The sequence below is a fragment of the Geospiza fortis genome, unplaced genomic scaffold (genome assembly GCF_000277835.1).
Source record: "Geospiza fortis unplaced genomic scaffold, GeoFor_1.0 scaffold538, whole genome shotgun sequence".
Taxonomy (NCBI): domain Eukaryota; kingdom Metazoa; phylum Chordata; class Aves; order Passeriformes; family Thraupidae; genus Geospiza; species Geospiza fortis.
The window spans coordinates 3,783,088-3,796,762 of record NW_005054368.1 but is presented as its reverse complement, the minus strand read 5'-3'; the positions used below and the strand labels follow the sequence as shown (position 1 = coordinate 3,796,762).

Below are 13,675 nucleotides of genomic sequence, written 5' to 3'. Positions count from 1 at the left end.
GGGCCCCGCCGGGCCGGGCCGGGGGCAGCGCTCGGGGCGATTTGGGGCCGGCGCTGAGGGCAGGGGCGAGCGCTGGAAAACTCGTGCTCAGGGACTCGCTTGTCCCAGGTGTCCGCCGCGCGGCCTCGCTGTGTTGGCCTGACTTTAAAACTGTGTGTATTAAAAACAAGCAGAACTTGAGCAGCGGGCAGGCGCTTGAGGGTGCGGGGGTGTTGCCTGGGGGTGTTTTTCACTCTTACGGAGGAGAATCTCCTCAATGTTCCCTCACACCTCCCACTCTCGGGCACAGCCGGGGCTGCTGCTCGGTCTCCGCGGCCGGGTCCCTTGGAGCTGAGGGCTGGCTCAGGGCTCAGGGCAGCAGACAGCGCTCACAGGAATTGTGTGGTATTCCAGAATGTTGGAGTGTACCCATGTGTGGTACCCCAGAATGATGGGGTGTACCCATGTGTGGTACCCCAGAATAGGGGGGTGTTCGAGTCAATTCAGCCATACACCCTGTGGCGAGCGATGGACTCAGTGATGGACTCAAGGAAAGGCAGCTGGGCGAGAAATCCCCGATTTAGAGGTTGCTCAGCACCCAAAGGAAGTGGGTTTAGCACAGAGATGGACTTTGTCAGCAGAAGAGTTGTTTCTGTGTGGTTAATTAAACGCAGCGCGACATAATCTGACTGTAAATCTTGTTCTTTGCCATAGCACCTGTGGTTACATTGCCAGCAAAGCTTGAAATTACAGCACTGCAAACATAGGCATGGAAAGTGCTTCGTATAGACTAAAAACTAAATCCTTTCTGATTAAACAGTTGGTATGTTAAAAAAATTTCTTACTTCTCTGAGAGAGAAAACAAAAATTCCTTGGAGAACTCTGGACAAGAGGGATTTGTGTCCTAATTTAGGACAATCATTACATCCAGAAACTTTGCATGGGAAGCTGGCTGGTGTGCTCTGCTGCAAAGGCTACTCACATATAACTTCAATACATTATGTTGCTGCTGACCTTTTACTTCTCAAATGGTAAATGGCAGATCTTTAGTTTGGAATGTGCTATGTTGTAAGTGATGCTAAAGGTAACTTTTTTTTTCCTCTAGATATGGGCTTATTATGCCCAAAAAGTTGCCACAGAAAAATCTTGTTTCAAAGAAGCTCTCAGTGTTTGCAGATGAGTCAGATGAAGAGGTCAGTTCAACAATTTTCTTCTAAAATTTGCCCTGTATTCTGCAAATTTATTTGTGTCCAGCCCTTAATGGCTGCATCAGGTTTTGGCAGTCATTAGGATATGTGTCATCATTTTGGATTTGAGTGTGAAATATGATCTGTATTTTCTTTAGTACACATTACATGGCAGTGATGATTTTTTGTTACTTTCTGTCAACTCTTCCAGAAATTCAGTGCTGTTTGCCAGAGTTAACTGTAGCTTGTAAAGAGATTTCTGGGCTGTCACTGGTGAATGCCTGCAAATGGAAAGACCAGTATTAATCAACAGGTCTCACTCAAATACTAAGTGTGGTAGTTACGTGTGTTTTATCCTTTAGCTCATTCCACCCAAATTTGATGTAATTGATTTTATGATGTTCATACTGGGAACAAAAGTAAAGCTGTACAACCCAAAAGTTCTACAGCAAGAGAAGATGTATGATATTGTGTGAGAGTGTTCTTTTCTATAATCTTTAATTTTTAATTTCTTTTAAAGTATGAGATTCCAAATACTCTGTCTCTACCTGCCCCAGCAGAGGGCACTGTGTGCTGTGTAAATCCCACCTGGATGTGCTGCTGGAAGCAGGGGAAGTGCCCAGGAACAGGCTGGGATATGGGCAGGGCTGGGGTCCTAACAGAACCCTGTGCTACAAACATCTTCTTTCCTCCCTAGAGCTTCACTCCATGCTTGCTCTTCTGTGTGATCGAGAAAAACAATGCTTAATAAAGCATCAAATAATTTTGGTCAATTTCTGACTCACCAAAATATTTACTTTTAAAATCCGTTTTTATTTTCATGAACTAGCAGTTGTTAATTTTATGTCACAGAACGCCTGAATTTAGCAATTCCCAACCTGTGTGTACCTGGTTCCATTAGAAAATCTGGAATGTTGCTGTTGAAGGTGTCTGAGCTCCTGTTTTACAGGGCAGGAAAGGGCTGAGGACCTTTCTAGTGATGCCCACTCAACCCTCAACATGAAGCTGCCTCAGTGCAGCTTACAGGACACAATTGTGTTTTAAATCCCATCTCTTCCCTCACTTAGCTGTGATCCTCAGAGGTGCATCCCTCCCCTGTGGCTGTAAAGAGAGGTTTTCCTTTAGGTACAGCTGCTGGAGGTGGTAATGGAGCACTTCCCCTCTTAGATGGGATTTGGTGTCTTTCTCTGCATTAAGGATCTGACCCCACATTTTCCAGATCCCAGGAATAGACTTCATTTAATCTGTCGTCATTAAATGTTGTGTGGTAGGTTTGGGAACCTCCCTAGGGGTTGTCTTGTATTTTTTCACTTCTTCATTTTCTCTTAATATCTAAACATTGAAACAAAAGAATGAATGTTAGTAATTCTAGTAAAAATAATATATGATGCTGTCTGCCAGCTTTTAGCTTAACCTCTCAAGTATCCTCCCTTTCAGAAAAGCTAACAGATTCACTGTCAAAGTCTGTTATAAAAGCTCTTAAAAGTTGTTGTGCTCATCAGTATGGTACATACCCAGCAAAAAGTAATAATCTCATAACTGCCTTTATCAAAGAAGATTGGTTTTTTTTAACAAATCAGAATTACTTTATTAGTTCAGTAATGATTTCAGAGCTTTTCAAGATAAGGAGCAGCATTTGGGAGGGGTTTCATTTCCTGCCTGCTACCTTATCAGTCGGAACTACATCTCAAATGTCTGGAGATTATGTATTTTTAACTGAACTCTAATAAAGTTTGTGCTGGGAAATCTGCAGACCTGACTTGTCTGTGATTATATATTAGATACCAAACCTCTGCTCCCTTATTTTTAACATTACTGTGCATTTTTCACTCAGATTTTGCCTCTACTCATGCTGAAGGAATTTGGATTTTTATTTCTTGTGGTTAAGTACATTAATGGCTGTTAGTTGCTGAAGATGGTCTTTCTGTTAGTTCATAAGAAACAGAGCATCTGGGATGGAAATTTTCTGGAAATACAGTGTTGACTGGGAAAAGGTGGCTTGTCAGTCTGTGTGATGTTCATTGTTCCTTTTTACCTTTGGAGTTTAGTTGAAATTATCTCTGTGGTACAGCAGATAAAGTTTCTGGTTTGTGGTTGCACCAGAATTATCCAGTGTATGTTCCTGTACTGTACCAGTCTTTCAAAACTGATTTGTTAATACAGGATAAAAAAATAACTGCAAATAGACCTCAGTAGGTGCTAAACTCAGGAAGGAAATTGTGGAGCCAGTGTGAACAGTTCTGTGAATGTATCAGCTGGATTTGGTGGGTTCTTAGTGACCACCTACAAGATAAATGGAGTGTTTAAGCAGGCAGAAGCTGAAAATAAGCAGAAAACTCTATCTTGTAGACTCAGATCTTTAGTTTTGCTTATGGATGCTTCCATTCCCTTTGCAATTTTTCAAAGGAAAATTCTGACTAAAAGGATTTGCTGAGTAATTTATGCTGGTGCTAACCAGAGTTTTTGCAACAGTTTGCATGCCAGGTAAGACTGGGTAAAGGGGCTCCTAGAAAAGAGTTTTCTGAGGAGGAGGAAGTGGAAAAGAATCAAGATGATGTGTGTAAAATCAAGAATAATTCAGAGAAGTAAGGTGATGTTGCCATTTCTCATAATATGAACAGTGGGTTGTGTTATGGAATCACCAAGTAACTGGTTTAATCTAAACAAAAGGAAGTTGTGTAGTTAAGGTGTGGAACTCCTTGCCACAGGATACTGTGGCATGGCCAGAAATAGAAATGGAGTCAGAAATGGATTAGTCAAATTAAGGGATGCTCTTGGTGTCAAACAATGGTTCAGGTGGATCAAGGACTTCAGTTCAGGAAGTCTTTGATCTGGTTTCTGGAAACTAGGATGGAGTGCTGAGAAAAGCTATATCTGAGTACCTGACTTGTTTTTCATGTTCATTCTCTTGATCTTCTGCTAGTAGCCATGGCTCATATTGTGTGTGAATTGAGAGGAATCTGTTGCCTGATGTGATTTTTGTTTTTTAACTCCATGAAGACTGGAGTCTCATGTGCAGGTTGTACTTGCATTGTACAGTTCTCTGTGAGGGCAGGCCATAAGGATTCACTCCTAAATCCATGTACATGAGGGTGTAAGTGGCTCATTTTAGAGTGAGAAGGAGCTAAGAAATGGAGAGAACCATGAGAAATCTTAGCAGATTTGTGTAATTCATTGTTTGATTTTTTTAATAACTTTCAGTTGTGTACAAGCCGTCTCCCATGGGCTGGTAGCAGTGGTGGACTGGAGAGCCTCATTTCTCAGAGTTCCTTGATTTGCATGGATTCTATGTCCTTTCACAGGATAGGGTTAAAACGTTTTCTTTTCACAAAATATTGAACTATAAGCTTTGTGCTTCAGAAGAATAGCTTGACTTGAGGGAGGGAAAAAGTGTGAGACAGATTGCTGAGCTTATAGGGCCTTTAATAAATGGGCAGTTGATAAGTAAAACAATACAAAAGGACGGGAAGTTCTCATCTGTCAGAGCTCAGAGCACAACAGGAAATTGTCCACCATAAACCATTGGGGAAGGTGTTTGTTTTCTGTAAACTTACTGCCAGTCTGGAGAAATGGCAGATGGACTTCTTTACCATCATATGTCCAATAATGAGGATTATGTATTATGTTAGTGTTTACCTTATCTTTGTAGATCAGTGCATTTATTACATGTAGGCAGACACGGAAAACATTCTAAGCAGGGTTTCAAATATTTTGGTGGAATAGAGCTTGTTCTGTAAATGTAACTGCAGAATCTGTTTTGTTTTTCACTGAGCCCCTGCTTTCTGGAGTAGTGCAGGGGAGATTCTTCACTGCTGAGGAAACTTTTTGTTAAACCAGTGTAAGAGCTTCCCACAGAGGAAACCTTCAGGGTGACCCTCAGTGTGTCAAACAAAGGACCATCTTCTTTCTCAAGAACCAGGAGGAAATGGAGGTTTTCTGTGTAATGCTGATGTGTGTTCTGTGCTAATTTAAAATGACTGTTTATGGTTCATACTGACTCATTTATAGCCTTTACCAAAGAAGGTGTATGTTATAAAATTAACTACAGCATTGTAAATTATTTCTGAACATTAGTTCTTCAGAACTTCAGAGTTCTTCAGTGTTGAAAGCAAAGGTAAACATGAGATGAATGAAGCCAGGATTCTTGTAGGTTTTAAACTAAATAATCCACTATCTACTTCCCCCAGTCAACCAACCAACCAACCAACCAACCAACCAGCTACATAAATAAATAAGGGACTGTATGCAATTCTAGTCCAAATAATCAGCAACCACAAATTACAGAAATTCTTTGCCTTTTTTAAATGTGACACAAAGCATGTATTAGTCAAAGTTGCAAAACTTGGGAAGTTGCCAAAATGCAAAAGGATTTTTCCTTCCTATTTCTGCTTTTTAAGATTAAGAGGTATTTAATTACATAAACAAGGATACAAGTCCTGCCATTATACTGGATCTGTTTAATAAACATTATCTATTATCTATTGGTTGAGAAAAGATAGATATGTAGTTTAGGTCAAAACTAATTAAAAGAAAAAAGTAAATAAAATGCAAAGCATTTTTGTAAAAGACAGTATGATTAGAGAACATTTTCAATAGGGATCTGTTTCTTCTTAGGAAAGATTAGTATGGCTATTTTGTAGCATGCTTGAGAAATTAAACAGTAACATTTGAAGTACATGCTGTTTAGCTGTGTTCTTACTTCTGAAACTACACAACTAATGATACAAATGAGACTTGAAATAAATACCAAATCCTTGCAGAATTTTGTATTTAACTATGAATACAGTTTTTCTTTTTTCGTGTGATTGTCAGTATCTGTGCTTGTTACTGCTACATCTCTGATGGATGTGCAGGAAGAATCCAGTATTTTCTGTATCACACCTGTCTATAACTGGACTATTATATAGCTGTTTGTTAGAATGGTAGAAAGAGAATCTGTGACAATGTAATTAATTTTGTTTCTGTAATGCATCCTTCCTACAGCCAACTGTTGGGGAAAGTCTTCAGAAAGAGGCATTGAAAAAGCAAGCAATGAAACAGGTAAGGGATTATTTTTAATTTACTCTCAATGTTCTGATGGGTGAGTTTATACTATAGATCTGTTTAAATTATAGGAATCATATATTTGAAAATAGTAAAGATTTCATTATTATTATTTTGACATCTTTTCTTCGCCTCCTCCCTGTTTTTGTTTTAGACTAAACTGGAGATTCAGAAGGCTTTAGAAGAAGATGCTACAGTATATGAATATGACAGTATTTATGATGAAATGCAGCAGAAGAAGAAAGAAAGCAGTGCCAAATTGTTAGCGGGAAATGATGACAAAAAGGTCGGTACCTGAGAATGTGTCCTGTCTGTTCACCTCTGTCTGCTTGGGGTAACATGAGTGGTTAATTTGTAAACTTCAAAGCATTGCTGGGTTATCTAGGCAAGTGATACTTTCATTGTTACTTATTCTAGTTCATTTCTAGGCTCTTGTAAGGTTCTGGGATCAAAGGAAGCCTCACACTCCTTAAAAGAAGGGCAAGGCTGTTACAGCTAGGAAGACAGGGATGAAAAATGAAAAAAACGTTTATTTTCATTTAGAGTAAAAATCCTCCTAGTCAAAGGTGGGATGACTGTTTTGATTGAATGCAGCAGCCTCTCTTGGTACTGGGAAACCTGCTGTGTTAGGGGTCTGAGAGGAATGGCAGTTTGTTTTGGCTAGCTATCAGTCAGAGGGAGAACACATTAGAGTAGCTCCTGACAGTTTTCTTCCATTACCAACTTAATTCAACATCTCCATCAATCCCAATTTGTGTTTTCTCAGCCACCACAATTACCTCTCAGCATGGTAACTTTTTTCCCTTCCACCTCAGCCCAGATACATCCACAATATCCTCAAAGCAGCCGAGATTAGGAAGAAGGAACAAGAAAGACGAATGGAAAGAAAAATTCAGAAAGAGCGTGAAATGGAAGGAGGAGAGTTTGCACACAAAGAGGCTTTTGTGACTTCAGCCTATAAGAAGAAGCTGCAAGAAAGAGCTGAGGAGGAGGAGAGAGAAAGAAGAGAATCAGCTCTCGAGGGTGAGATTCACAGTGAAATAATTGCCCTGAGAAAGAAGTAGGGCCTTGTACATGATGTACAATATATTCATCTGGTGGTCTCTATGTGAGGGTTGATATAATTAAAATCAAAGAGGACCCAATCAGCAGATCTTGAATCAGATCAACCTTGGCCTGTTACTTTGCACGTGTTACAGATTGAACAGAAGAAGGTCCTCTGTTTATGTGTCAGTACTGTTTGGGTTGGTGCTTTAATTTTTGAGGGAGGGTCAGTTGTTGAAGGAAGACTTGTAAGCCTGGGGTACAGTGATGTTTCCAGTCCTTACCTCAGACATTCTGGCCAGGATCAGGAATAGATGTGAAGCACAGGATGTAGGATGATTGGCTAGATTGGGCTGTATTGGACCTCTGAAGGTCACCTGTTCCAGCTGCCTGCTCCAGGCATGGTCTGCTGTGAGGCCAGATCAAGTTACTCTGAGCTTTTTCCATTTCAGATTTGAAAACCCCCAGGATGGAAATTGCAGTTGTGAGTTGTGTGTGATGAGTATTTGTGGCACAGTAAATACAACCTCCCTTTCTTTCTCTCAGCATACCTAGATGTGACCAAACAGAGGGATCTCAGTGGATTCTACAGACATCTTTTAAACCAGCGTGTGGGGGAAGAGGAGATGCCAAAATGCAGCTTCCGTGAAGCCAGGTAGGATGTGATTCCAGCAGGGTTTCAGGTTTGAAAACCAGCACTGGCTGTTTGTGAATCTGTATTCACTGGAAGATTAGACAGAGCACTAAAACTGTGGTAAGGTAAACTGGTAATTTCATACAGCTGATCAACTGAATTATTTGGTAAATAACCAATGATCATCATCGGTGACACAGAAATTAAATAAGCAGGACAGGGGTGCTGTCTGAAAGGTACGAAGAGGACAGCTATGATTGTAATCCTTCTTGTTATTATTCTAACCTACATTTTCTTTGGTTTGCATAGTATTTAGCAATCTGTATAAGTTACACATTTTGAATCATGAGGAAGACAAGAGGTAAAATAGTGAGCATAGCAGTAAGTCATAGGAAATGAATATGCTATGAATTCCCTGTAAAGAATGTGTCTCTTCACTTTGTACTTACTCCACATTTAGTTGCATGAAAACTAAATTGAGTGTTGATACAGTGTAAAAGGAAATGAGTCAAATATATGGGAAATCCAGTGGAAATCTGAATATGTGAACATTGCAAAGCAAAGTAATGAGATGAGACTGAATTATTTAGGTGTTTAACATGGTAACATTCTGCCATGTGGATAAATGTGATGAAGGGGATATATTTTGTATGCAGCAATTGATAATTTGAGACAATTAAGTCAGGTTAAACTTCATTTGATAGAGGTTTAAAGCATAGATGTCACTAGTTAAGTGTTTGCTATCACAAATAAAATGCAGCTTTCATCAAGAAATCTGTTAGATCTGAGATTGTATTGTTAGAAAGTAAATTAAGGAAATTTCCTTTAGTGGCACATACAATTAATTCAGGGGAAACAAATTGTCCTGTAGATGGTGTTTCCAGCAAGGCTTTCAAATAAACTCAAGTGTATATTTTAATTTTGTTCTTATTCATGGTGATACAGCAGGATACAGAGAGAAAACAGCTCCATTTTTAGATCTCAGAAGTGCCCCTAAAGTAAGTCCCACCTTTGAGTTGGATTGCTAAGTAAATTACCAAACTTTTCCGTGTAATTTTTAGTCATTGTTCATAGGCTGTCCGTGCCTTCAAGCATTCAGCAGACACAGAATGTCTCTGGTGGTGTGCTGACTCATGAGAGAGCCCCACAGGCTGTTCCTGAGCTGTGTGATTAAATGGAAGAGATGTGGCTTGTGTGAGGGAACGTGGATTTCCTCATCAGCCAGAAGAGAATGGCAAGGCATAACCCCCTCAGCATTTTGAGTCAGCATTTTGCATGTAAGAATATTTGAGCTGTAAAAAGTTACTGATTTCTGTCTAGCCACAAGTGAGATCTTTAGAAATACTGGATCAAAAAAAACATGTTCCTCTCTCTGTCCACAAAACACAAAACCTGCTTCTTCTCTGGATGTTAATAGAGGACCAAACACGTAGGAAAACCTGTAACTTGCCAGCAGGCTTACACAGGAACACAAGTTAATGTTTTTTTCCTTAGATGGAGGCTGCGCATACTTTACCATAGTCATACTCTTAGATAAATTCCTCAGCTCACATTCACCAGTGAGCCACATATGGATACTTTGTGCTGGAATCCTGGAACCTGAGCCACAGACACAGATTTGCTTTCTTAGAGTTTCCAGCAGCATCTTTTGCCTAAGTCCTGCCAAAAGTCAGTTTGTAGAAAAGTCCAAGATTTCAGGCTTTTTAATGTTGTTATTCTTTTCTAATGTAAAAAATGTAGGATAAAGGAAGAAAAACCTGACACTCAGGATGAACCCAACGAAAGGAGCAAAAGCCCATCTGAAAGACAAAGAGTGAAGCCCTCTAAGAAAGAAAATAATCCAGATGCTGATACCGACCTAGGAACTGATAGTAGTGATGATGACAAGAGACACAAGCATAGTAAAGTAAATTTGAAAAAGAAGAAAAGAAGGGAGAACTCCGTGAGCAGTGAAGAGGAGGTTAAACATCACAAAAGCCAGAGGCATTCCAGGTCACCAAGCTCATCCAGTGTGGAGGAAGAGCCACGCACCAAAGCCCAAACAAGTCACCAAAGGGGAGAGAGCAGGCCAAGCAAAAGGGGAAGTGATGAACAGTACAGGGAAAAGGATTATGAGAGAAGTAGGACCCATGAAAAGGATCACCAGAGGGAAAGGGAAGAACGACACAGGCATGGGGATCACACTAATAGAGATCACTACAGGAGGAGGGAAGATCAAGATGATAAACAAAGGGGGAAGGAAAGAAAAGAGAGGGAGGGGCATGGCAGAGAATGGAGGAGGGCGAAGGAGAGAGAGGAGAAGGGCTCAGAGAAGGAACGAGAGAAAGAAAGAACCAGAAATGATAAAGATAGATATAGTGACAGAGAGAAGGAGAGAGGAGAGAAATACAGAGAAAGGGAAGATCATGCAAAGGAGAGGAGAGAGAAATATGGCAGTGAGGAAAAGAAATACAGAGAGAGGAGAGAAGGTACTCCTACATCTTTGGAAAAAGATGGGGAGAGTGATCTGGGAAAAGAGAGAAAGGGAAAAGACAGAGAGGTGGATGAGAAGGGAAGCTCCAGCTCTGGAATGTCTGAGCAGAAACGTAAAGCTGGAGAAGAAGGGGAGAAAGATGAGAAGGAACAAGCACAGAAAGCACCTGAGACCCTGAGCAAATTTGCCAAAAGAAGCAACGAGGAGACAGTGATGTCAGCACGGGACCGGTACCTGGCCCGGCAGATGGCCCGGGTCAGCTCCAAGCCCTACATCGAGAAGGAGGAGGATTGATTGATGGCCCTGGGCTGGGCACAAACACCTGGGCTGTCAGCCAGGAGGAAGGGCCACTGCTCTGCAGATCCTTGTGCAGAAAAGGTTATCCTGCCTATTTATTCCTGGCTTTCCTTTGAGAAGTTGTGTGTCCCTTAAGAGAACAACTTTTGGAGTGGATCAGTGGGTCTCTTGACACACACCCTTAGTCTGTCTGTACAGCTGAAATGTTAAATGTGGCTGGCTGTCCACCCTGCCCTTCAGTAAGCATGTCCTTGGTACATAAGGATTTTGGACAGACCTGGGAGTGTTAAGCAGTGTAAGGTGAGAATGCATCCCTGTGCTCCTTTCAGCAGCCAAAACAGTGAGCTCTGCTGAAACAAAGGTGTTCTCAGCCCTTAGGAGAGCTCATTGCCCACTGCTGCTCTCAAAAATGGGGAGCAAACCTGTAAAAGTGGGTGAAAAAGTAAGAAAACCAGCCTGAATAATGATCTAGGAGATTTCTGTATGTAGAGTGAAGTCCTGTAAGATACATTCATATTGAGGTATGAATTTTGTATTATGTGTGGGTTTTGGTCTGGGGACCTGATGTACAGAAACAGTTAATAAAGTGTAAGATACATATTGGATCAAATGTGTGGGTCTTTTTTTGTGTGTAGGTTATTTTACTGCGTATTTTTTGCATGGAATAAGGTAGATGAGTCCGTTTTCATGTATTACAGTTGTATCAACTTGTTAAGTGATATTTTAGATTTGTCATATGAACCTTCTGTTCAAAGGTTCATATTCAAGAATAAAATTATCTTCCAGCTAGGTAAGTAGGATGTCTGACAGTGGTCGTAGCTTTTAGAATACATTTTCAACACCTTTTTAATTGTTCCTTTCACTTTGTTTTGTTGCAAGTTTATCACTTTTATGCTAGAGTAAGTTGTACTTCTATATTTAGCAAAAAAGGTTTTGAGATTGGTGTTTCCCTAATTATTTGTTCAGCAGACTGAGCAATGATACAAAGTGTGAGTAAAATTAAATGCAAATGCTGCCACTTTATAAAGGCTTGGAATGAGTTTTATATGTCAGCTAACCAAGTAGTTCAGCACATCCTCCAGTGTGAAGCAGTTTGGTTTTGCTGTTCTGTGTAAACAACTGTAATGAGCTTTGGTTCTTCTGTTGGAATGCAATGAAAGTGTTTAGCAGTGGGCCAGGGGTCAAACACTGAGGGAAATCCTCTGTTTTTTGTCAGAGGCCTTGCTGGACTAGATATTCTGCTGTTACTTAGAATTGAGATTTTTATTTTTGCTCTTCCCAGAAGAGAGAGGCACAAGAGACGTCTGCAGATGGTTTATGAATATTAAATTTATTACAGTAACAGTTTACAGTACAAGGCACATACTGATGACTTACAATCAGCTTGCAACACTTGTAACTAAACAGCTGCATAAATTAATACAGGTGCATCATGTACAAGTTGGAAGGAATACTTAGTTCTGTACAGCTAAAACTCCAGTTTAATTCTCTTTAAAAGGCAAAGATGGTCCAAATTTACCATTTTCATGACTTCCTTTTCACTGTTCAGAACAGAGGGTGGAATATACTCGTGGTGGATGAGTGGAAGGTGAGCTGAAGAGAAGGAATATTTTTGCCTCAAAACACTTTGTAACTGCAGTGCAGTTCATTTGGTATCAATATAAGTAGATTTTGTACAAAACCAGTGTTTAAGGTATGGCTACTTGCTGAGCTACCTGATAAATATTGGTTGCTTTACATGTTTTCAGATGAGTATGTTTAAAAAAAAGAATTGTATAAATAAATCAATTTCTCCATATTTCAACCACTCAGCTAAATAGAAATACTAAAAAATGAACTTACCATAATAAGATATTTGAACCAGTACACCATGTAACAAAAAAGTAATGAGTTCTAAACTGCCTTTCAAGTTCAGCATTTATAGCATGAAACGTGGATGTATTTTATCTTTGTATTATTCAGGAAGGGAAAAGCCTTTTTAATCTACATTGCTTTTTGTATCTTCAAGTAGTTCTAAGAGTTTTCATCCTCTCTCAGTATCTCAGGACTCAGAGCACATTGGTCTCACATTTCAGCTGTTGCAGGGCTTGTGTTACTATCAGGGCTTCCTGGCTGACTTAATTAACTAGAAAATTTGATATTTCTTGGGAAATCTCTCTGAAACCTCCCAGAGAGCCAGTGTCTATCCCGTGTCATAAAGTTACAAATTTTTTTGTTAGCTAAACGCTGTCTGAAGAGGAAAGAAACAGGATAGGGTTTTCTCCTTTATTTCCCACGCTTTGCTGTTGGATATGTGCAAATACCTTATTCATCTTTCATTGACATTTCATTCAATTTCAGAAAATTTAACTTTTTGAAGTGGGTTTCAAATACACTTGAGGCATAAGCTACAAAACTTTCACATGTGTAACTGTCCAGTAGGACAGATTTATTGTGTTTTTCTAGTGGCAATTAAAGAACATATTCCCTTTTCAAAAATAGTTCAGGAGTCTAGTTCTGAAAGAACAGTCCTTGTCCGTCTTATTTCCTCATTGGAAGTTGGGATTGAGACTTAGATGAACTCAAAAGTCATTATCCAAAGTAGAGGAGGAAGTGGAAGAGGCCTTTCTCCAGGTTCACAGAGGGGGGAAGCTTTGGCAGAGGCGATGGAAATGTTTCCAGAAGGCAAACACAGCATCCCTGCTTCCCTCTCACCCGGCAAGTGCTTCATACCCAGGTCAGCTCCCACAGGTTCCTTAATGCCCCTGCTCTGGCTGCACAGGGAACCTTGGCAACTTTAGCAAAGGGACACAAAAGAGACTTTGATCCTCTAATTTATTTTACTTTCGTCATAACCTGTGTGCCAGAGTAAAAATACAATGCAAGTTTGTACAGGAAAGATGCCTTCCTGGGTTTGCACTCCCACTGCAGCAGAACTCATGTCCTGCAGGGGCCAGGGCAGCTGCATTTGGGAAGCACCTGTGTGCATGTCATGTAAAGAGCTTTGTATGGACATGGGGGTTAATTTGTGTGTCAGTG

At 40.3% G+C, this 13,675-nt stretch overlaps 1 protein-coding gene across 1 annotated transcript; it reads left to right on the top strand.

The window, feature by feature from the left end:
• The first annotated feature begins 135 nt into the window (after window positions 1–135).
• NSRP1 (nuclear speckle splicing regulatory protein 1) lies at window positions 136–11,576 on the top strand. The gene is made up of 7 exons (XM_005424432.3): window positions 136–152; window positions 1,085–1,172; window positions 6,150–6,206; window positions 6,364–6,495; window positions 7,025–7,232; window positions 7,800–7,908; window positions 9,628–11,576. Exons 2-7 carry the CDS (start codon window positions 1,098–1,100, stop codon window positions 10,652–10,654), a joined length of 1,608 nt encoding a protein of 535 aa, XP_005424489.1. The 5' UTR covers window positions 136–152; window positions 1,085–1,097; the 3' UTR covers window positions 10,655–11,576.
• Window positions 11,577–13,675: the final 2,099 nt, after the last annotated feature.